Source organism: Martes martes, assembly GCF_963455335.1.
Source record: "Martes martes genome assembly, chromosome: 10".
NCBI classification, from domain to species: Eukaryota; Metazoa; Chordata; class Mammalia; order Carnivora; family Mustelidae; genus Martes; species Martes martes.
The window spans coordinates 43,939,020-43,960,863 of record NC_137898.1 but is presented as its reverse complement, the minus strand read 5'-3'; the positions used below and the strand labels follow the sequence as shown (position 1 = coordinate 43,960,863).

General features: G+C 52.3%; 1 protein-coding gene across 3 annotated transcripts in view; it reads right to left on the bottom strand.

Moving 5' to 3' along the window:
• Positions 1 to 21,844, bottom strand: part of USH1C (USH1 protein network component harmonin) — a 46,013-nt gene that overhangs the window by 23,394 nt on the left and 775 nt on the right. For 2 of the 3 annotated variants that reach the window (XM_080816435.1, XM_080816437.1), the window contains exons 2-14: positions 15,105 to 15,172; positions 13,517 to 13,660; positions 13,245 to 13,383; positions 8,916 to 9,024; positions 8,757 to 8,781; positions 8,499 to 8,556; positions 8,088 to 8,182; positions 6,301 to 6,385; positions 5,134 to 5,193; positions 4,915 to 4,971; positions 4,461 to 4,603; positions 3,363 to 3,428; positions 2,880 to 3,004 (exon numbers count right to left, since the gene is read on the bottom strand). In XM_080816435.1, the coding sequence (XP_080672561.1) occupies positions 2,880 to 3,004; positions 3,363 to 3,428; positions 4,461 to 4,603; positions 4,915 to 4,971; positions 5,134 to 5,193; positions 6,301 to 6,385; positions 8,088 to 8,182; positions 8,499 to 8,556; positions 8,757 to 8,781; positions 8,916 to 9,024; positions 13,245 to 13,383; positions 13,517 to 13,660; positions 15,105 to 15,172 (1,174 nt within the window). Of the gene's footprint in view, positions 1 to 2,879; positions 3,005 to 3,362; positions 3,429 to 4,460; positions 4,604 to 4,914; positions 4,972 to 5,133; positions 5,194 to 6,300; positions 6,386 to 8,087; positions 8,183 to 8,498; positions 8,557 to 8,756; positions 8,782 to 8,915; positions 9,025 to 13,244; positions 13,384 to 13,516; positions 13,661 to 15,104; positions 15,173 to 15,557; positions 15,784 to 21,844 lie in introns of those variants that run through there. The other variant, XM_080816436.1, reaches the window with a different exon arrangement.

Sequence of the window (21,844 nt, the reverse complement as noted above, 5' to 3'; positions counted from 1 at the left end):
GCCCAGACCAAACTGCTTTGCTCTGGGAGGGTGCATGGAGTGTTTTCAACCTCAGTAGCTTTAGTTTTCCTGTCTCAAAATGGAGTAACGACAGGGGCCTCTGATCTGACAGCCAAGTGAGAAACCTTTTGCAGAGCATTCCGCTGACGCTTGGGAAGTGAGGGACGGAGGATGGGAATATCTGAGTATTAAACACATTTGGTGCCAAGAGCTTACAATGGAAGAACAGGTCCTCCTGGCTGCTTCTCACCACCTTGGGAACTCTGTGTCCCCAGAGGATGTCAGAGCTATGTGGGCAGGGTTGGGGATCCAGAGTAGGTGAGGAGATGCCAATGAGTAAAGGGGAGACGTGTGGTTATTAAGACATGAATTTTGACATTGTGTGGAGAATAGCAGATCATCCATTGGCCTCCCTAGGACTGTGGAAGGGAGTATATGAGTCTGCTGTGAGCTGCTTATTAATATTTCAAATCTTAATTAGAAGAACTTGCCCATTCATCTATGAAAAGGCTATAAGTTAAGTTCCTTTGCTTTTGACCCAGTTTATGTTTACTCAACGGTGGAACATTGATGCTTTCTTACAAACAAGAATGACTACTTAATAAAACAATAGGAAAACAAATGACTAATTAATGGTGTGATAGGAAAAACCTGAACTTCTAAACCATGGGGCGTGTTGGGGGTGGAGGCTAACGGTTAGGGTCCTTGATGGAGAGAAAACCCTAGTAATATCTTATTTAAATCTCTTCATCTCCCAAGGGTCCTTCCAACTCTGGGAACCTTAATAATCCCCCTCCCTTTTGCTGGGGCTAAAGAAAGCTCTTCTGGGGGTCTCTTGACAATCTGTCCCAGCTCAGAAGAATGCTGGGGCTCTGCTGGGTCAGTCATGGGGAGGCAGGCCATGCTCCTGGGACAGGTGTTGGTGAGAGAAGCAGCCAGTCCCACCAACATAATTAGGATGAGCGGCTTCCTTTTCCAGGCAAGAGATGCTCCCCACTCTTTCCTGTCTGTTCAAAAATGTATGGTCCACCCCTCCCAGGCACAAACCCCCAAGTCAGGTATAACCTATTGGCTAACTGGGCCCCAGCGCTGAAGAGTGGCCCAGGAGGAGGCAGCGGAGGCCTGGTCCCTGCTGGCCCAGGGTAACAGGGACAGTTCTGGCCTCCCAGGGATGGGGAGAGAGGCAGGGGCTGAGCTGGCTTGGAGGCCTTCCTGCAATCCTGACATTCCCAAATGAGATGGAATTGCTGGTGCATATAGAGTTGGACGGAAGCAGCAGCTGCCAGCTCAGGCAGGCAGGCTCGGGACATCAATCCCATGCTTCGTGCATTCCCTTAGAAGACATTTATACCTTCAAGCAAAGGGAATTCGTGCTCCTTTTATTCAAGAAGATGGATTTGGTTTAAGAGCACTAAATGAATAGCTAGCTAGAGAAAGGGTTTTTATTTTTTATAGTTCCTGAGAGGGTGTGTTTTGCTCTGAAGCCAAGACCCAATTTCTAGAAAGGTACTAAACTGACTGGGATTACTTTCATGAGAAGCAATTAAAATCGATTTCTCTCCTCCTGAAGCTCCTGTTTCACTCATAAGAGCAAATTAGCTCCCTGACTAAAACAGACTATTCACCAGGAATTTAGCTCTGGCCACATCCTCGACTAATACCAACTGTCGTTGGGGGAGGCTTATGAGAGCTTGCTTTGTCCTTCGGAGAGGAGCGGGAGATGATACCCTGCCCTACAGCCAGGAAGGAATGTGCTAGCAGATGTCTGCCCCGAACTGGGGAGGGGTGAAATGGAACCATCCAGATGCCCTGCCCAACCTCTTTCGTTGACTGTGTTGGGAAGATGATGTCCTTCTAGGGCTCAGGTAGGCTCCAAAGTTGGGGCCAGAGTTGTCCAGACCCCATTGCAAGATCCCAAATGGTTGCAACACAGCAGAGATGAGGAATCTTGGTTCTTAGGTATAAGTTCACCCCATCTCTAGAGGTTCCCAGGTCAGCTGAGCATAATCAGCTGCGGTAGAATTGGGTCTTTGTCACATAAAGTGAGAGTAAGGCTCAGTCTGGAATCTTGGACTCGTGGATGCTATGGCCCCCAACTACCAGCCCACTGGAGCAGCATGGAGTGTGAGCCCCCACTTTGGCCTGGGGGTGTGAGCTGCCCCATGAAGAGACATCCTGGCAGCTGGGGTTGGCAGGTGGACCAGGGAGCAGGTGGTGGAGGCCCGCCCTGAAATTGGAGGTAAGAACCCAGGACCAATGAAAAAAGGAGGTGCGAAGGGCAGAGGGAGCTGAGGCCCCAGGATGGCCAGAGTGTGGGTCTAAGAGGGGTCTCAGTCCTCTTCCCAGCTCCATCCTTGAAGGGGGGTGACCCTAGTGCACACACGGGGATGCAGGTGGAAGGGGCGCCTAATTTAGGTAAGCTCTCCCCACAGTTACCCATCAGCCTTAGAATCCCAGTGTCTTCTCCAGCATGAGCACTTCCCCTCTTTCTGGCTGCCGTTGCACCCAGCTCTGACTCACAACCAGGTAGGATGTCGACATGTCCCCCAGCAAACCGAGATGATCCCATGAGCTGCTTGCTTTTGCCACAGCTCTCCGCTCCCTCGTCAGCAGCCCCAGGGCATGGGGAGCCATCCACCTGTCTGAGTCTCTGTTGTGGGGGAGAGCCCGGTCCCGGGGACAATGGGACAGACAGATCCCTCCCATCCCGGGGCCCTGGCACAAGGCTGCCCCTCCATGAAGAAAATGCAGCCCAGGGAGCCATGGGCTCTTCACCTGGGGAGGTGGTGGTAAATGGAGGAAGACCTGCATCTCTGTCTAGAGACTCCCCAAACCCCCGGCCCCAGAAGGAAGCCCCTCCCCCGGCATGTGATACATACACTTAGGCTTGCGAAGGGGTACTGGGTGCATTTCGGCGGTGATGGTTTTAGGTGAGAGCAGCTGCTCCTTTGAACCCCAGTCTTCTTCCCACTGCTTCTTGAACTTCTCCTCCTCTTCTATAATCCTGAAATAAGATCCCCATGCCTGTGACTGGGGTCAGGACTTTTGCAGGCTCCCCGTCTGCCTATCGGGAAACCCTACACAGCCTGGGAGAGGCCATGCGGCTCCAGTTGTGGTGAAGAAAACACAGGCCCTGGTTCTTGTATTCTACAGTGAGTGGGAACGCCAGCCTGGGGATTATAGGACCGTGTTCTAGTTACCCCAACATGACAGGCTTTCCTAGGTCTACAGAATGGCTACAAATAAAGGAGGATCCATCAGGGGACAAGAGGGCCAGGAAAACTAGGCCTGGAGGTGGCCTCTGGCCAGCCACAATCCTGACACAGACAGGTGTGTGCAGACACGTGGACCCGGGCACTCACTGTTCCATCTCCTTCCGGTATCTTTCATTCTCCTCTGCTGCCTTCTGGGCAATTTCCTTTTTCCTTCTGAAACACAAGTTCACATTGGCATGTTGGAGCCCATGCGAGAGAAGTTCACTCTTCTTGTAGCTAATTCCTGATTTGAGAAAGGTTTAAAATTTTTCTTCCAGGCTCCCTTCCAAGGATGCCTGGACCATATTTGGATGCCCGGGGAGCAGGTCCAAGAAAATCTGGGCCCTGGGCTCTGGTGTGGTTCTGTCTGGCACTGCTGAGCCGAGACTCTGCGCTGCCAGGGATGGGAGGCTGATCGCAGGAGGCCAGACTCCGTGTCAACCTGCGAACACTTAGATAAAGTGACTGAGGATAGGCAGGGCCTGGCTGGAGCGAGGTTGTCCAGGAGGAGGGCCCCAGACCCCATATAGTCAGGGCTGCTGGTCAAGGCCAGGCCAACGGATAAAGGTATTTCCAGAGCCGGTTCTCTAGGCTAATTCTGTGATGGGGAAGAGATGACGATCTTGTCCACCTTCCTTTCCCAAATTCTTTTTATACTCCTAGGATGTATCCGGATTTGGATTTTGACAGTAGGTCTTGATGTGTGTGTGTGAATGGCTCACCACATTTATTATCTCAGTTTATCATCTCAACCAACCCCGGGAAGAGTGGGCCTTCTTACCACAGACAGCTGTGAATCCCACCCAGCTTGGCTGCATGTGACTTGGTTCACAAGTGGCTTAACCTCTCTGAGTTATAAGACCACTCAGTCTCCTCACCTGTGAAATGGGTTAATACCTCATATCTTCCAGAGCTATTGTGGGAATTAAGTAAAACATAACTACTGGCCCCGATACAATGCCAGCCCCACAACTGATACTCAACAAATGTTAGCTACTGCTAGTAGTATCCTCATTTTCCGCACCCCTGGGTTTTGGAAGTCAGAGGCTCTCCTCAGCTACAAGGGAAGAGCTTGGTGGTCTGGAGACAAGGGGTGGATGCACCGATCACCCCTGAGCCCATGTGATGAAGGCAGGATGAAGGTGGCCCAGGACACATCGGGTAGGGGGTGGGTAGGGGAGGCCTGGCTGGCCACACTCCACTCACTGTCGCTCCATCTCCTGCTGCTCCTGGAGGATCTTGTTGGACTCCATCGCCAGCCGCTTCTGCATGAGAAGCTCCTGCCGCTGCAGCTCGCGCTGCCGGGCCTCCTCCAGCCGCTCCCGGTCTGTCAGGAACAGCTCCCGGCCCTCGGGGAGTGAAGAGAGGCCCCCGGCTCAGTCTCCCGGGGAACCTGGGCATCCACTGCCACAGCCCCGGGGACCAGGATGCAGGTTGTTTTCTTATCACCGTGGCCCCCGTGTCAGGCACTGTGGCTCCTTGTCGTCTCTGAGCAAGCTTCTCCTGGCTGGGCAGAGATCTCTCCCTCCGCTCTGTCAGAGCTTCAGGAATGGAGACCCTCTGGCCTTTTTCAGGAGGCTGTGGCCGAGATCAGGGGTCTGAATGGCTGGGGCTGGAGGTCAGGGGTTAGGGGCCTCCTACCAGGGCATTCTGGACTTACAGCTCCAGCTACGATGGAGATGGTCAGGCTGCGGCTACTCTTCAGTACGTTCACGGCCTGGTCAGGGGACAAGAGGACAGCTGGCTGAAGCCCGACAGACCAGAGCAGTTGAGGCCTCCAGGGAGCACAGACAGTCTCAGACCCCGTGGCAGGGCGAGGGAGAAGAGAAGCGAACAGCAGACATGATAATGGCCAGCGACCCAAGACCCCGCATCTCACCTCCTTGTGGTCCAAGTTGGAGAAGTCGATGCCATTGACTTCGACAATCTGGTCCCCTGTCTGGTGGAGAAATGGAGAGGGATCAGCATGTTTGCACTACCTGTAAACCCACTCATCCACAGGAAGGGCTTCCCCTTGTGGCCAGGGTCAGAAGTGGCAGCACCTCAATTCTTCCTGATGAATACAGCAGTTAGAAAGCTCCCAGGATACCTCCACTTCATATCTCTTTTATTAACTGTCAAATATTATACCCTTAGAGATTCATTCCTTTGGCTTAATTTATGACATTCACTTTAAAAACTCAGTTTGTAGACATAGGAGCCTTTGGGTTTCTCATATAGCAGAGGCTATGCTGAGCCATAGTAATAATTTGTATAATAGCTAACATTTGTCAATCCCTTACTACATGCCAGGCACAGCCTGAAGCATATGTATTAATTCATTTAATCCACACAATGACTCTAGAAGGAAGGATATTTCCCTAGAGGAAACTGAAGCACAGAAAAAGGAGTAACTTGTCCAAAGTAGAGAGAAAGGGTTCTGGCTCTGGCACCAGACCACCTAGGTTTCAATCCCAGCCCTATCACCCTAGGTACATGATCGTGGAAAAAGCACACACTTTCTGCAGGTCTCTGTTTCTCCACCTGTAAAATGAAGATAATGACAGTACCTAATTCTCAGAGTTCTTGTAAATTATATTTTTTAAAAAGATTTTATTTATTTATTTATTTTGGGGCAGAGAGAGAATGAGTCAGGGGAAGGGGCAGGTGGAGAGGGAGAAACAGACGCCCTACTGAGCAGCAAGGATCCCAGGACCCCAGGATCCTGACCTGAGTCAAAAGCAGATGCTTAACTGACTGAACCACCCAGGTGTCCCTAGAGTTCTTATAAATTTGTATAAATTTAAAAGGTCTTAGGACAATGTCCTACCTATTAAACACTCAGTGAATGTCAGTTATTATTACTACATTTCCAAGCTCAGGACCAAAGGCTCTCAGAGCTGGAGAAGACTGTAGAAAGGTTGAATGTGAGCTTCCCATGGGGGTGGGTAGGAGTCATCGGCCAGTGGCTGCTAAGAGAGGGCTGTGTGGGAAGGCCTGTGTTTCTGTTGCTCTGCAATCATCGTCTGACCCGTCCCCCCACTGGGGCCATGCCAGGGTCGCTCACCTCCAACCCCACCTCGGCAGACAGGGAGCCAGGCTTCACATTGCTGATAAAGATGCCAGGTTTCTGGACAGGCCCACTGGAAATGCTGCGGAAGAGATGGGAAATGCAGATGAGGTGCTGCTCATCCCTGCAGCATTGTTCATTCCCAGTGCCCTGTCCCCTCTTCCCGCATGTCCAGTGCTCTGGCCCCTCAGGACCCAGGTCACCCATGAGGCTCAGTTACCCATGGTGCTCTGTTGTTTACCTGTCCGGCCTCATTTTCCTGAGGCAACAGCCACAAAAAACTATTTGTCATTCCCCGCTGCGCAATCCCTCACCCAATATATGGCACACACTGTTTCTTTTCTCTTTCTAGCACTTTCCTAGTCATTCCTTAAGACTCAAATGCTATCTCTTCTACAAGGTTCTCACCAAACTCCTTACTCTAGCCCAAGCCTCAGCTAGTTCCTCCCTCCTCAGTACTCCCAATATACCTCCACCAAGGATGGCATTTGTACGTCATTTTCCCCTCCCACATCTGTGGCAGACGTCACTAATCAATTGCAGCACTCTTTCCCACTAAACTTAGATACAGCCTTAGAGTTCTTTTCAAAGCACAGTGGACTCTTGAACAACCTGGGTTAGAACTACATGGGTCCACTTATATGTGGATTTCTTACAGTACAGTGCTGTAAAAGCATTTTTTTTTCCTTACGATTTTCTTAACAACAGTCTCTTTTCCCTAGTTTCCTTTACTGTAAGAATATAGTATATAATATGTAAAACACAAAGTACATGTTAAGCAACCGTTTATGTGATCGGTAAGACCTCCCGGACAACAGTAGGCCATTAGTAGATAAAATTTGGGGGGAGTCAAAAGTTATGTCTGGATTTTGGATGGTGCTGGGGGTCAGCGCCCCTGATCCCTATGTTATTCAAGGGTCAAATGCCATACTCCAGGCAGCCACCACCAGTTGATTAGAAAGAGCCTGGGATGGGAGACCTATGTGCCTATCTCTGACGCAGAACACAGCTCCATCAGAGTCCTTGCCACTCTCTGCTGTAACTCTCCAGTGGCTGGTCTCCATGTTCACTGTATTCTACAGTGTAATCTCTTAGGGAGGAGGGACTTTTTTTTTTTAATCACCTATCTTGGCAAAAAAGTATTGAATAAAAATGAATGAATGGAAATAATACAAAAACCTCACATAATGGTTGCTAATGTTTGGCGGCTCCTTACCGCCTACTAGGCACTGAGCCTACTTTTGCCATCTCAACCCTCCTCACAACAACTGGTTTTGTGGGTATTCTTAACCCCAATTTACAGAGGGGGAAACTAGGCTCAGAGTGGCTAAGTGACTAGCCCGAGTTTCTAGAGCTCCTAGGTGGCGGAGCGGGGGCGGGAACATAGATCTGTAACTGTAGCACCTGTGTGCTTAATAAGAACACCCCACATGGCCTGAGGCCTGTTTGCAATTCCCTGGATGCCACTTAAGGAAGACCACAAGATAATAAATGACACAGGAACTATGACAGAGATGTCAGGCTGGACAGGTTCCTTTTGCAGTGACTTGAGGGCCCACTGAAGGAACATGGCTCTGCCTTTGGGCCTCAGTTTTGTCGTCTGTACAATGGGCCTGTTAGAGCTGTCCCTCTGGACGTACAGGGCTGCTGTGAACCTCAGGGAAGAAAACAGGCACCGAGAAGTAGCATCTCCTCAGAAGCAGCGGTGAGAAAGGGGAGAGGTGTTAGGGGTCTCCTGGGGTCTCCTGGCCATGAGTGAGCCTCAGGGCATGCCAGCCACCCACCTGCAGCCAAGGCCCCGGGATCCTACTAGGCTGATGAAGACCTTCTTCTCCTTGTTTTCACGACTGCCGGGGAAGGCCAGGCTGCTTCGCCCACCCTGGAGGAAGGATGGGATAAGGGTCACTGGGCGTCCACATGTGTGTAAGTGGCCTCCTGATTTCATAAAGCCCTTTAGAGCAAGCACTGCTGTTCCCCCCGCATGAGACTGCTCACCATTATGTCCCTGGGGGGTATGTCTGCCCCAGCTGGGCCTGGTTGAAGGCCCACCACCCGCAGGGACATTCTGGATGCCCTGAGGGCCCGTCGGAAGCCCCTGGACGCACATCTCTGGGGCAAGCCCTCCCTGTGGGACCGGCTGCTCCTCCTTGAAGACAACCCCATCCAGACCGCATCGCAGGTATCCTGGCCCTTACCCCAGATTCCGACACAAACTGATCCACGTACTGCCATTTGAGGGGTTCATCTGGGGAGCTGGGGACAGGGAAAGGAGCAGAGCAGTTATTAGAGATGTTGGAGGAGCTAGGCTCCAAATCCAGATCTGCCCGTTGGGAGCCTCCAGCTACCGCTGGCCCGGGAGCAGTGCCAGCCTGGTCGACGCCAGACCGTGCAGCCAGTGCCAGGCCCCTGAGCCCGCAGGGAAGGGTCTGTCTACAGAGGCGGGTCCTACTCACCTCTTCACAGGAATCAGGCCGATGTCTGTGGGAGAAAGGCAGGGGGGTTAAGACGGCTCCTCTGCCCTCCCTTCCTCTCCCAGGAGCTGGGGACCCCGTTGCCGACCCCACCCTAGCCCATGCCTCCATCAGCGCCCCATGCCCTCTGGCCTCACTCACGTCTCACTTTGATGGACACAGTCTTCTTGGTGCGGATGAGGTTGATGACCTCCTCGTGGGTGCAGGAGGAGATGGAGTAGCCATTGACCCGCACAATCTCATCCCCTACCTTGGCCACAGACAGAGGGAATGAGCACCGGGTTGAGGGGGCATCCGGCAGCAAGACAGGCTTGCCCCCAGAGGCTCTAGGCCTGCTCTCCCAGAAAAGGGACGATGACCATGCCTTCCCTCAGAAGAAATCTTGGCATGCTCCCTAGTACCTTGTTACAACCAAGCCACTCTCCATCAGCCTGAGGGGGTCCCATGGTAGCGACATGTCCAAGCAGTCTTTCTGGCCCATTTGGCAGATGGGAGATCCAACGGGGGAGGTGAGAGGCACAGAGGGTGGGTAACAGAGCTGAGACTAGAACTTGGGATTCTGTCCCCTAAGTCCAGTGCCCCCTTTGCCCCACTGGGTCACCATTAGGCTCTGGATCCCACGAAAAGGACAACCCTTCACCTAGATTCAAGCAGCTCTTCCTTGGCCTTTGTCCCACCCCACCCCAAGGAGAAGGCTCTCCTGACCTTGTTAATCACTGAAACACCATAACTGAGTCAGGGTGGGGAACTTCCATGATTCCTGACTCAAGTTCACATCACTGACAAACACACGACTTCTTCCCACTCTATGGATGCTCAGGGGACATTGTAAGTCTGCCACAGGCCTGACCTCTGAATTCCCATGCTGGGAGTAAGAAAGACTGCTGAATAAACACAAGGCTTTGGCATCAGATAACCTGTATTCAAACCCCTGCTTCTAGCTGATTCTCTTCTAGCAATTCTTTTTAAAAAAAATTTTTATTACTCAAAAATATCTTCATTTTTTATTTAGCTTTCTGACTCTGTGCTTGTGCTTTCAACACTTTCACCACGATCTTCTGCTCTTCAATAAGGAAAGCACGCTTGATCCTGTCACAAACACACTTAGCACATGTGGAACCACCATCGGCCCTGCTGATGTGTTTTTAAATTTTAGACAACCTCCTAAGAACAGGGGGTGTTAGGGCACCTGGATGGTGCAGTTAGCAGGGGTTCAGGACAACCTCGTTTTGCTCGAGGCTGTACTATAGAAAAGCCTACAACGATATGCCAACGCTGGCGCATTCAGAATGCCTAAGGATGCTGTGCCCAGAAGAGGAAAAAGGACCTTGGGCAAGTCCCTTGAAATTTCTGGGCCTCAATTCCTCTCATCTGTAAACTGAGGAAAGGCTCTGGTTGCTGCAAGAATTAAGTAAGTATGTCTGTGTTAAGTCGGCCAGCCCCTGGCATAGAGTCAGGCATCAAACGGTCGCTACTGCTATCAGTCGTCCAGCCGGAGCCCTAAATACTCCCGCCCTCTTCGCAGGACTTCAGGCCTCATTAGGTTGGGAGAGACAGGGGCTCGCGGGCCTGCAGGGTCAGCCTGGACACAGATCTGTGGTGAGCTCATCGCCTGCTGGACACTGCTGGGGGCCCCTCCAAGCATCCTGGCTCTCGGGATCAATCCTGAAGCTCCTCACTTCATAGCTGCGGGGCTAGAAGAACCCTCAGACATCAGCTGAAGCTGAGGCCCAGGGAGGTGATGTTTTGTGTAAGGTCACACGGCCATTAGCTGCAAAATAGGGATGGGCTCTTGGGTGTCCCTCTTCTCCAGCCTGAGGTCAGCCCAAGCCAGCTGGCGGCTTCACTCACACCACATATGCTGTCACTTTGGGACCTGTTGGTACATGTGGGGGACACAACTTGACTCTGTGGGGTCTGGGTGCTGGGCGGGCACACAGCCTGTGAGGGGTCTGGTTAGGCCAACTCCCACAGTCTACAACATCCCCACAGTGTAACCTTCTCAGTACTTCTCAATACGACCTACTCAGTACCATCTGAATGCTTCCTTTGCACACCTCAACACAGACCCCAATCTTCTCAGGGACCTGATGACAGTGGCAAGGAACTCGAAAAAGGTGCCAGAGGGAGGGGGGCTCGCTAAAGAACTCTCTAGGTTTCTGGGGACACCTCATGCGAGGAGAGCAGCTGGGCTACCTCCTCGAATCCACTTTTTTTTTTTTTTTTAAGATTTTATTTATTTATTTGAGACAGAAAGAGCACAGAGGGAGGGGAGAGGGAGAGGCAGAATCCCCGCTGAGCAGGAAGCCTAACTTAGGACTCCATCCCAGGACCCTGAGATCATGACCTGAGCTGAAGGCAGACACTTAACCAACTGAGCCACCCAGGCGCCCCTTACACCTATTTTTTATAGCAACTCGGTTTCTGTTAATCAGATGAGGAAACTGAGGCTCAGAGAATGCAAGTGGTTTGCTCGAGGTCACCTGGTTAGTAATCAGAATTGCTGGGATCTGAAGTCAGGTCTCCCCTACTGACAACAAGCGTGTCTCTTGGGCATCTGGAAGCAGAGGGGAAGGGCACCTGGCCAAGCCTGGCTGCAAATCCCAGCATCCTGTCCTCTCTGGATTCTTGCCACCTGTCACAGGTGACCTCAAGTCCCATAGGAAAAGCAGAGATTACTCTGCACATTTTATGGCTGGGACAACCCAGGAACACAGAATCGTTCTCTAGCCCTGGATGATAGAGAACATTATGCCGAGCAGACGGCCTACCTTCAGACAGGACACACCTGAGAAAAAAACCCAACATAATCCTGTAGGTGGACCGAACAGGTCAAATCAGCAGACCTTCAGTCCAGCCGGGATGTGTCTGAACATGTCTCTCCCCTGCCTTCCAGAATTTTCTCTTGTCTTCAGATCTCAGGCACGAGATCTTCCCAGAAACATGAACCCCAGACAGGTGAATGGAGGTGGACATTTTCCCCAAGTTCCTCTGAGTGAGGTTTCCTGTCTTGTTCCTAAAGGGAACCTGTTGGGGACCCCAGTCAGAATGATTCCCACACAGCCCCTGGCTCAGGCTACACTATCAGCTTTCCTCTCACTCTCGCTCCAGCATGGAGCCCTGCAAAAGGCCCTTTGTGCAAAGGCCACAATGAAATGACGATCTGAGGGACAGGAGCACAAAGGACAGATGAGCCCGTCAGCCCAAGAAAGAGAAGATAATTTATAAGCCTGAGAAACAGGTGGGAAGGCAAAAATGCCCCGATGTCCCCAATCATGAGGCATCATTGAGAAATGCTTGTCCTAGCAAGAGAGCTCGCCCTGGAAAAAAAGGAGGGCCTCAGGCGATGCCAAGAGAGGAGCTCATTATGTCTTTTCTCTGGCTGTGTTTCTGGGCTGGAAAATGTGCCCCACAGGAGAGGGGTAATGAAGTGGCTGAAATTTCAGCTGCTACTGGCGAGCCGTGAGACAGGGATTTAGAACAAAGCGATGTCTGTCAGCTTCCACTTCCCACCTCCCCCTCCACGGGGTCTGAACCAGGCTTCAAGCCCCCTGAAGCCCCTCTCTTGGCAGCCTGATAACAAACATGCTGGCAGTTCTGGGAGGGGCTGGGAGGGCTTCTTCTATCTGGACACATAAGAACACAGCTCTGGGCTCCAGCAGGAGCGAGATCTGGAGGTTGGCCCATCTCTGCTCAGACACGGAGGTGTGGGACCTGAAGGGAGAGGCACCTGGGGTGCTCAAGAGAGATCCCTGGGCTTGGCAGTCAGGAGACCTGGGTTCAGATCCTGACTCTGCCACTTACTGGCTCCAACTCTAATCAAGTCTCTGAGGCTCTATTAACTCCCTAAGATGGAGACGATACAGTGAGAACTGGTAGTGAGCATGTCGCCCGGCACAATATAGGTGTTAATTTCCCTCTCTGCTTACTTAACAAACACATAGTACCGTGTGCTGGGCACTTTTATAAGTACTTTATAGTATGAATTCACTTATTTTTCATGATAACCTGATGAGGTAGGAGTGTTATCATTATCCCCATTTTACAGATGAGGAAACTGAGGCATGGGGTTTAGTCAGATCATCACAGTCCCATAGCTCATGAACAGAAAAGCCAGGAGAGTCTGGCTCTGAGGATCTATGCTCTTAAACACCACACTACACTGGGAATTCTTTTTCCCTTCCAGTTAAAGGCTACCTGTCCAAAGCTCCAGGTGCCAGGATGTAACTACACTCCTCCTTTGGGGAGTAGGGGAGGGGATGTTAAATGCAGCAGCCAGGCTCCCAGGGTGACTGAAGAAAATAGGCAGTTGCCTGCAGCCTGATGTCTATGGGCCTGAGGAAAATCTGTCAGGATGTGCCAGCCTCTTCCTCCCCCAGAGTCCCAGAAAGGCAAGGGGACCACGTTCTGTCGGGAGACAGGAAGCCTGAGGCCCTGACCCCCCCATTCCACTGGATTCTGCTCACTCACCTGGAGCCCGACACTGTCTGCCTGACCGCCTTTGATGAGGTGGGAGATGAAGAGCCCGCAGCCAAACTCGAGGCCCCCACGAACGCTGAGGCCGAGGCCTTCGGGGTGCAGACGGTCCAGGCGCACCTCCTTCAGCTTCCTGCCGCAGGAGAAGTCAGTGAGGGCCCAGTGCCGGCCTGACGGCCACCACTGACCCACTCATGAGTGAGTGACCCCGTTCAACCAGGTGACCTTTCCCACCCCTTCCTCCAGCCTGGCAGCGCCCTCTGTACCTGGAGCGCCGGGGTGTCAGCTGGTCGTACTCCACCTGGTGTTTCAGAGGGATCAGGGGCCTGATGGCGTCAAACAGTGGCAGGCGGCTAGGTTCATTGATGACCAGCTTCAGGTCCCCCACGAGCACGGCCACATCCATGGTTCTGCAGAGACACCGGGAACACCTGGAACTCCACCCATGGCCATGGCCTCTGACACCCAAGGGTTCCCAGAGGCAGCAGTCCCAGGCTGGGTCCCCACCCACTGGGTCCAGGCCCTGGAAATGGATAGAATGCTCCTGAAAAGCCCAGAGGCCCTAACTCTGGGCCAGGTACTTCGTAAGAGCCTCATTGTTTCCCAATAAATGTCGCAGGGAAACTGGTGAGGTAGGGATTGTTAACCCATTCTACAGATGAACTCAACCAGGACTCAAACTCAGCTCTGCCTACTTCTGAAGCCCAGGATCTCTCCAGCCAGGAAACTTCATAGGAGATGCTGATGACCCCACTTCTGCTCCACAGCTAAGCTCTGTCAAGTCTGCCCTCATAGTATTTCTCATATGACTCCTCCTTGCCCCGTTCAGACCCTCAGCATCTCTGGCCTGCCCTTCTCCAGCTGCCACCAACCTGGTCATGTTCGTCTCATATTTTCTAAGTGTAAGTCACTCTCCTTCTCAAAACCCTTCAATGGCTCCCCATGGCCCGGAGGCCACCACCCTTTCTCCTCAGCAGGCTCAGGGCCTCCATGACCTGTCTCTGTGGAGCTGCTCCAGGCCCGTGGCTGGTCCTGTGTGCCTTGAGTTCTGCTCCCCCAGATCACCTGTCATTTCCCATTTGCCCCCTGTGCTTCTGTGTCTCTGCACAAAAAAGCCCAGTAGTCATAATTGTAGTCATAATTGATCTCTCCGCCTGGAATGTCCTCTGATATTTCCTCCTGTCCACACCCTTCTTGTCCTTCAAAACGTAGCTCATGCCTTCTTGGTCATCTCCCCCTCCCCCCATGATTAGAAGCAAGATTCCTTTCTTCCCATCTGGCTTTTACTTCACCTTAGCAGTTATCTTCCTGCAACTTCTATTAGAGTTCTTTGTGTTTGTAGAGTCTGTATACTCCCCCCACTAGGCCACGAGTTACTGGAAGAAAGAACGTAGATCTTATTCATCTCCAGATTCCGCATGGTGCCCAGCAAGTGGCAGGAGCTTAGAATGTGGCTGAATGAATAAAGAAGCAGGTGAATGACCACGGACGTGTGTCTGGGGCCCTCTGGCATTTATGGTTCCATCTCAGCAATCATATTCTTTTCAAGCTCTCTTGACAGCCTCCCTCATTGGATTACAAGCAACCTGAGGGCAGCAGCCAGGCTGACTTGTTCCCTGGTGTACCCTCAGCTCCTAGCAAAGAGCCACACGCTGAGTATTGGAGTGAATATTTGCTGAGGCAAGTGAAGGATGTGTCCGTTCGATTCCCAGGAGCATGGAGCATCTGCCTCCCTCCCAGAGCTCCCCAGAATGGGAAGGGGAGATTCCCCTGTCTCAGAACAACCCACCCAAGGGCTCCCTATAGACAGAGGTCCCTGGGGGGGCCCACAGGTGTTGGACCCTGCCCACTTACTGGTGATACATCCGCAGCACGTCATAAAGATAGTCCTTCTCTGCATCATTTTCAATCAGAAAATCCACCTAGAAAACCCAAGGGCAGAGTTCTAGACCGAGGCCCAGCACGCCCACAGCAGACCCCAGGGAGAGGGAGGCCACTGCCACTCCCCAGCATCCCGACAGGGCTGGGCTGCAAAAGGAGGGCAGCCGGGGGCCAGGCTGGTCCTCTGACCCCATCAGCCACACAAGGATCACCCCAATGGGGCCACGAGAGTGCCTCTGCACATCCGGATGTGTGACCCTCATCCCTCGGGGCACACACCTTCATATGCACACACCTGCCCCCCCATGACAGTGACACACCCCCATGACAGCAGTGTTGCTGCTCACCCTCATGGCCATGTCTCTAGGATCTAGAGTGGCCATGCCAGGGTCAGCTCCCCAGTCCGGAAGAAGCCCACTGTCTTACCTGATGGTGGCTATAGTGCCGGATAACTGCCTTTAGAAAGGATTTGGGCCATTCACTCAGATAGCACATGCCACCCACCAGAAGTCCCCGGCCGTCTTCCGTGCCTCCAGTGTTAGGGGCCACTCCACCCTGGCCTGGCCTGGTCTAGACTGCCTTGGCCCTGACTTCTGTCCACTAGTCAGCCTCCTGGCCACTCCTTCACCTCTCCAGGCCCCTTCAGTCCCCCGCTTCCCCCCCAGGGGGAGAGTCAAGTTACATCATTTCAAGTTTGCTGACGTCAATGGCTGGGACTCAAAGGTCGGGGTCAGGAGCTGTTTCATTAGCGCCTCGATCCCAGGGGAACCGGTGGGTCAAAGCCCCAAATTCCACCCCCTGGGGCGGTACAGTGTGAATCTCTACACGCCGCTGTAGTCTTGGCTTTCTCTTTAACCCACGTCTGAGAAAGAGGGTGAGAAAGGCCTCAGGCTGGGAGGTGGGTGAGGAAGCCCTGAGCTGCGCACAGTCAGGAAAGACTCTCCAAGACGGGGCTCGGACTCCCCTTAAATGAAGGCAGCGTTCAGCTGTGACAAGACAAGGTGGTCTTGTCCAAGTCTGTGACCCATTCTTCTGGGACCACTGGAACAGAGCTAAGAGGGACAGAACCAGGAGGCTATGGCCGACGTGTGCGGAGGAGTGCCAGGAAGGTGGTGAGCCAGGGCTGAGTCAAGAGGGTAGAAGGAAGGCTCTGGACTAGAGCAACTGGTGTGTGTTCCTCATCGGGCAGGCACCTGTGGGCACTGTGCGCCTCTGCACGGCACGGTGCTGTCGAAGACCCACTGTGTGCCGGGTGTGTGCTTTACCCTAAACGCCGGGGATCAGGAGAATGACACAAAGTGCCCTAGAGCAGGGGGTTCCTGAAGCCAGTTCTTGGACTACTTCTTGTTCGCTTGTTCAGGCCATACTCTCACTTACTGACTGCCAGCTGTGTCTGAGGAACTTGACATGAATTCTCTTTAACCTTCTAACCACCCTCTGATGTGCATGGATATCATCACCACACCGGACCGATGAGGAAAGACCCGAGGAAGCAGCAGAGCAGAGACTCCAACTCATGCCCCCAGGCTCTAAAACCTCTGCCTTTTTTCTAACCACCACAGGGTATCCACTTACCAGATACAACTTTTTGTATGCATTTGTCTAATACACGTTTATCGAGCAACTACTGCGTGCAAGACACTATGTCTTCTTTTTCTAATTAGATTTTAAAAGCTTTTCCTTTTCAGGGCCCCTGGGTGGCTCAGTCGGTTTAAGCATCTGCCTTTGGCTCAGGTTACGATCCTGGGATCCTGGAATGGAGCCCCCAGTCATTCTGCACCCCACCCCCATCACCCCTGCTCGTGCGCATACGCACTCTCTTTTCTCTCTTGCACGCTCTCTCAATAAATAAATAAAATCTTTTAAAAAAAAGTCTTTCCTTTTCTTGAATCTCTCCTGATACGGGCACAGAAACCCTAAAGGAGCCCACCACCTACAAAGACTTTATCATCTCCATCCCTCCTTCCCCGCCCACCTTGTGTCTGGTCCCCTCCGTCCCAAGGCAGCCTTCTCTGGCTGATGCTTGATGGGCCTGTCTGCTCTCAGTCTGTATGGTGGGGGGAGTGGGGGTTCAGGCCCCTTGTCTGGGGCACTTGAGGCAAATGCTGGGTTTAGCCTTGGGCCCTACCCAGCATCATGTCCCAGCATTCCTCCACCATATGGACTGGCCCTTCAGTACAGCTGCACGGGTTTGGGGTAGAGCAAACCACATTCAGCTCCTGCAAATACAACTCCACGTGTGCACCCGGGGAGTGAGAAAGAGAGCAAGAGCAAATTAAATAATGTTCCGATCAAGGAACACCTGCCTCCTCAGGCCGTTGTGGGGATTAAATACGTGAATATATACGAAGTACCTCCACGGTGCCCAGGGCTCCAAGATTTTAAGAGCTCGGAAATGTGGGCTGCATCTCTCCCTTTGTGCTCCCAGACCCACTCTGCAGCATTCTCCGTGCTGCCCTGTGTCCCAGGAGGCTCTACCGGGGCCCCCTGCCCTCTGACACCCAGCCAGTGGTGAGAGGGCCTGAGGAGAAAGGAAATGGGGCTCTGACTCCCCAGCTGGCTCTCTGCTGGATCACCTTACACGTAGGTCTGAGCTTTTCTCCGCAGCCTCGGTTCTCTCCTGTTCTGCCCTCCCTTGCTTCAGGAGAACCTGGCCTGCTGCTGTGCCCCCGGGCTGTTCCACACCCTGTTGGCTCCTGTGGCTCTTAGTGGTGGTGTTGGGGGGGTGGGATGGGCAGCATCATTTCCACTCTGTGAGCTCTTCCTTCACCTTCCAGACACCTCAAACATCAGCTCCCCTTGGTCTAGCCTTCCCTCGTGCTCCCCAACAACGCCTGTCCTGTCATTCTCCGTGCCCACGACACCACTTTGTTCCCACCTCTGCCATGGCACGCGCCAAGCTGTGTTGCATGTTCTCTCTTTACTCTACTGTCTCCCCACTCATCTGGGTGTGGCCCAGACCCTGGCCTGGGAGGAGGGCACAGGGGGAGGCCAACAAGCCCCTTCCCCACCTGGGTCTGCACTTCTCTGTGCGTCATTTTCCTCATCTGTAAAATGGGGCTAAAAGTACCTGTTTCGTAGGAGTTCATCCTTCTCTGAGGGATTAATCATTGTTTTTCTTTCTTTTTTTTTATTATTCATTGAATTAATAATCATTAAATGCTTGGCACAGTGCCTGGCAAATTAAGTTCTCAGTGTTTGTTTAGTTTTATTTAACTAAATGAGTGAGTGAAAATAAGTGCTGTATTCTCAGCAGCTGGCAGACCGGGGGCCCCTCCATAAATGCTGGTGGGATGAATGGATCCAGCCACACTTCCTCCCAGGCCTTCACAGCGTGATCCCGAGTAGTACTGGGTATATTTGATTCTTGTTTTATTATTCTTCGTCTTTTCAAGACACTTGTGTCCTGCTAGCTAGTTCGTGGCATTTGACCCAGTGCTTAGCACAGCTGAGCATACCCTCCTTCCCTTGCTTCTCCTACCTCACTTGCAGCTCCTTCTCCTCCTTCTCTCCTCTAAAGGTTGGGGTGCTCTGGCTCTGTCCTGGGCCTTCTCTTCATCAGCACCGCATCCCTAAGTGACCTCATCAGTTTCGGGGCTGAACTACCATTTACTCCTCAAGGACTCACTGAGGCTCCAGCATTGACCTCTCCCCACCATCTTCAGGCTCCCACAGCTACTGGCTTCTTAGTCACCTCTCTACTTAATGGAGGAACAGGCATCTCAAACTTAAAACATTCAAAATGGAGCTCTGCGGCCTCCCCTCCTGTCCTCACCAACCTGCTCCTCCCCAAATGTAGACTCCCTCTTGATGCCTCTCTCTCCACACCCAAAGCCACCCATCAGCAGAGCCCATCGGATCTACCTTTTCTTGTGTTCCTGGTCTGAATGCTCCTGGACTCCTAGTCAAAGTCACCCCCCCGCCCCCGGCCTGGACTGCTACAGGAGCCTCCTGTCTGCGGTCCCCCTTCTGCTCCGGGTCCCCTCAGTCTGCTCTACTAGCACCTGGAACAATCCCTTTTAAATGTAAAGCAGTCAGGTCACTCCCCTGCTGGTTCCCATCACTCTGAGAACCCAAAGTCCTGACCAAGGCCTTCGAGGCCCCAATCCCACTCTCGTCCAACGTCCATTACTCTTCAATCCGTATTTCCTCTCAGAAACACCATCCTATCTGCTGTTCCTAAAGCAGGGCCTTTGTGCTCATTGTTCCCTCTTCTTGGAATGTTCTTCCCTATATATCCCCATGGCTCCTTCCCTCACTTCTTTCTGAATGTCTATTCAAATATCACCTCCTCAGAGAGACCTTCCTGACTACCATGTGGTTTCTCTCTATCCTCTCATCCCCCCCCCCTTTTTTTTCCATAGCATTTGTCACTACTTGGCATTCTATGATACTTGTATTGGCTTACTTGTTAACTGTCTGTCTCCTCCACTAAGGAGCCAGGGACTTTGTTTTATTATTCAATGATTACAGTACGGTTGGGCATGTATTAGCAGCCCAGTCAATGTCTATTATATGCATGCATGCATGATCACAAAACACTGGAAGGCAGGGGCTCTTTCTGACCTCCCTACTTATCCCCTCTTCCCCACCCAGGTGCCTGACCTTGGGCAGGGTACACTACAGATATCCATAAATGCATGATTGCTGACCAGGCAATAAAAGCTCTTTTGAGCAAATGAGTAACCAAGTTCCTGCATCGGGCAGGTGCAGTGAGCCAAGGGGGAGAGCCTTCTTTTGAAAATCTGGTTCTTCAGGGAAGAGGCTTAGTCTTTGATGCTCTCCTCCCTGCTCCTTGGTATTCTGGCCCAAGGCTGTTGCTGGGAAGAGCATGCCAGTGTTGCCAGTGTCCTTGAAAAACTGCATAGGCCCAGAGGAACAGACTCTACTCACCAGCCTGGAGCCTCCTGGCTCCTCCTCCAAGATACTCTGCAGGTATCTGCAGGTGGCTGTGGACCAGATGGTTACTATGGGTGCAGAGCAGCCAATCCTTGAATTCCTATTTAGTCCTAATGGTCCAGTGAGGTAAGCACTCTGAACCTCATCTCACAGCTGAGGAAAGGAGAGCTCAGAGAAATTCAATGACTTGCCCAAGGTCTCACTGGCAGTGAGTGGCCAAGCTGAGATTTGACCCCAGTTCTACCTATAACTAACAGGTAATAGACAACAACAACGGACATTTGTTGTGGACTCACTAAATGCCAAGGTCTATTTAAACTCCCCACGCGCATGTAGATTTCATCCAACACTCACAAGAACCTTACTAGCTAAATATTACTGTTATCCTCATTTAACAAATCAAAAAACTGAGGCTCGGAGAGGTGAATAACTTGTTCAAGGCCACATAGCGTGTTCCATGACAATATGCCACTTGTCGTGCCATCTCCAACAACTAAAGATTTAGGTTACAAACCATTCCCCACGGGTAAATGTGCTCCGCAACACTAAGCAAGGGACAGCTAGGAAGCAACAGACAGGAGCTGTAAATTTCACCCAGTACGGCTTTCACCCCCATCTGTATCCTCTGCAGCTTTGTCCTCTCTCCCTGGTTGCTAGATGATCTCCAACCTGGGAGGGCAAGGCTGCTGCTGTCTGGGAAGCAGCAGGGCACAAAGTCCAATCTGGTGCCCCAGTCTGGTGTCTGCCCCGCCTGCACACACAGGGGCATTAATAGGTAATGACTCTTGTGATGAGGAAGAGCAGGGCAGTGGAAACACAGAGGCCTGAGGCCTGTTGGAGCCTGCAGGGCCTGGAGAAGAGAAACAGAGGCTAACTCCAGGCGCAGTCAGACACCAGGGACCCCAGAGGTAATTCTCGAAAAAGAGGCAAAGACTGGTACCCATAGGAAAAAGGCCAAAGAGGACCGGATGTTACTTTCTGCCCGGGGCAGGAAACTGAAATTCAAGCCTGAGTCTTGGGGGAGGGTATGGGAGGTAGTGTTCCTTCAAAGTGGGTTGCCTGAAATCTACACTCACCAAATGTCCTCAGCAGCTGAAATTTCTCTCCTCCCATCCCTGTGCAACAGGACACACTGCTGGACAGTCTTATACTTCCCTTGATATTCGCCAGCCCCCCATCTCCTGCTGAACTTCCAGCTATCTCTTACTCTTAGAATACGCAAGGCCTCTTTTTTAGGAGGCCTCTGCTGGTATGAGCTTCCCCCTTTCTACCCTACCAAACGTTGACCCCAACACTCAGCACCCAGCCATGGGTCATTGTTAGTGTGAGGTCTGCCGCCCACCTGCCCAGCCAGCAATTCGAGGTCACAGACAGGTCTGGCACAGAGTGGGCATTCAGAATACATTTATTAAATGAATGATTGGCCCCTGGCCCTTAGCTCTGGTGCCCCCACATGGGCTGGCTACTCTGGCTCCCCTGGGCCTCTCTGTGGCCAGAGAGGGGCTAAGCACTCTGACCTTACCTACCTGAGCTCTACCCGCTCAGGCCTCAGAAGAGGTTTGGTTTGGTCTAAAGACACTGCCCCTGTGAGCAATGTGAGTCAGGGTGCACAGTCACCTGTCCCTGAGGCAGGGCCCGTGGGTAGCTCTGGACACCCCTGGCTTCATCCTTGGGCTCTGAAGCATCCTGAGTCCTGGTGGGGAGGTCCACTGAGTCACCTCTAATGGTCCTCTCTGGCCTCAGGGCCTCAGTAGCTCCTGCACAGCTCTGGAAACAGTTCTGGAAATGCCCTGGGTGAAATCCTCCAGCTTTCA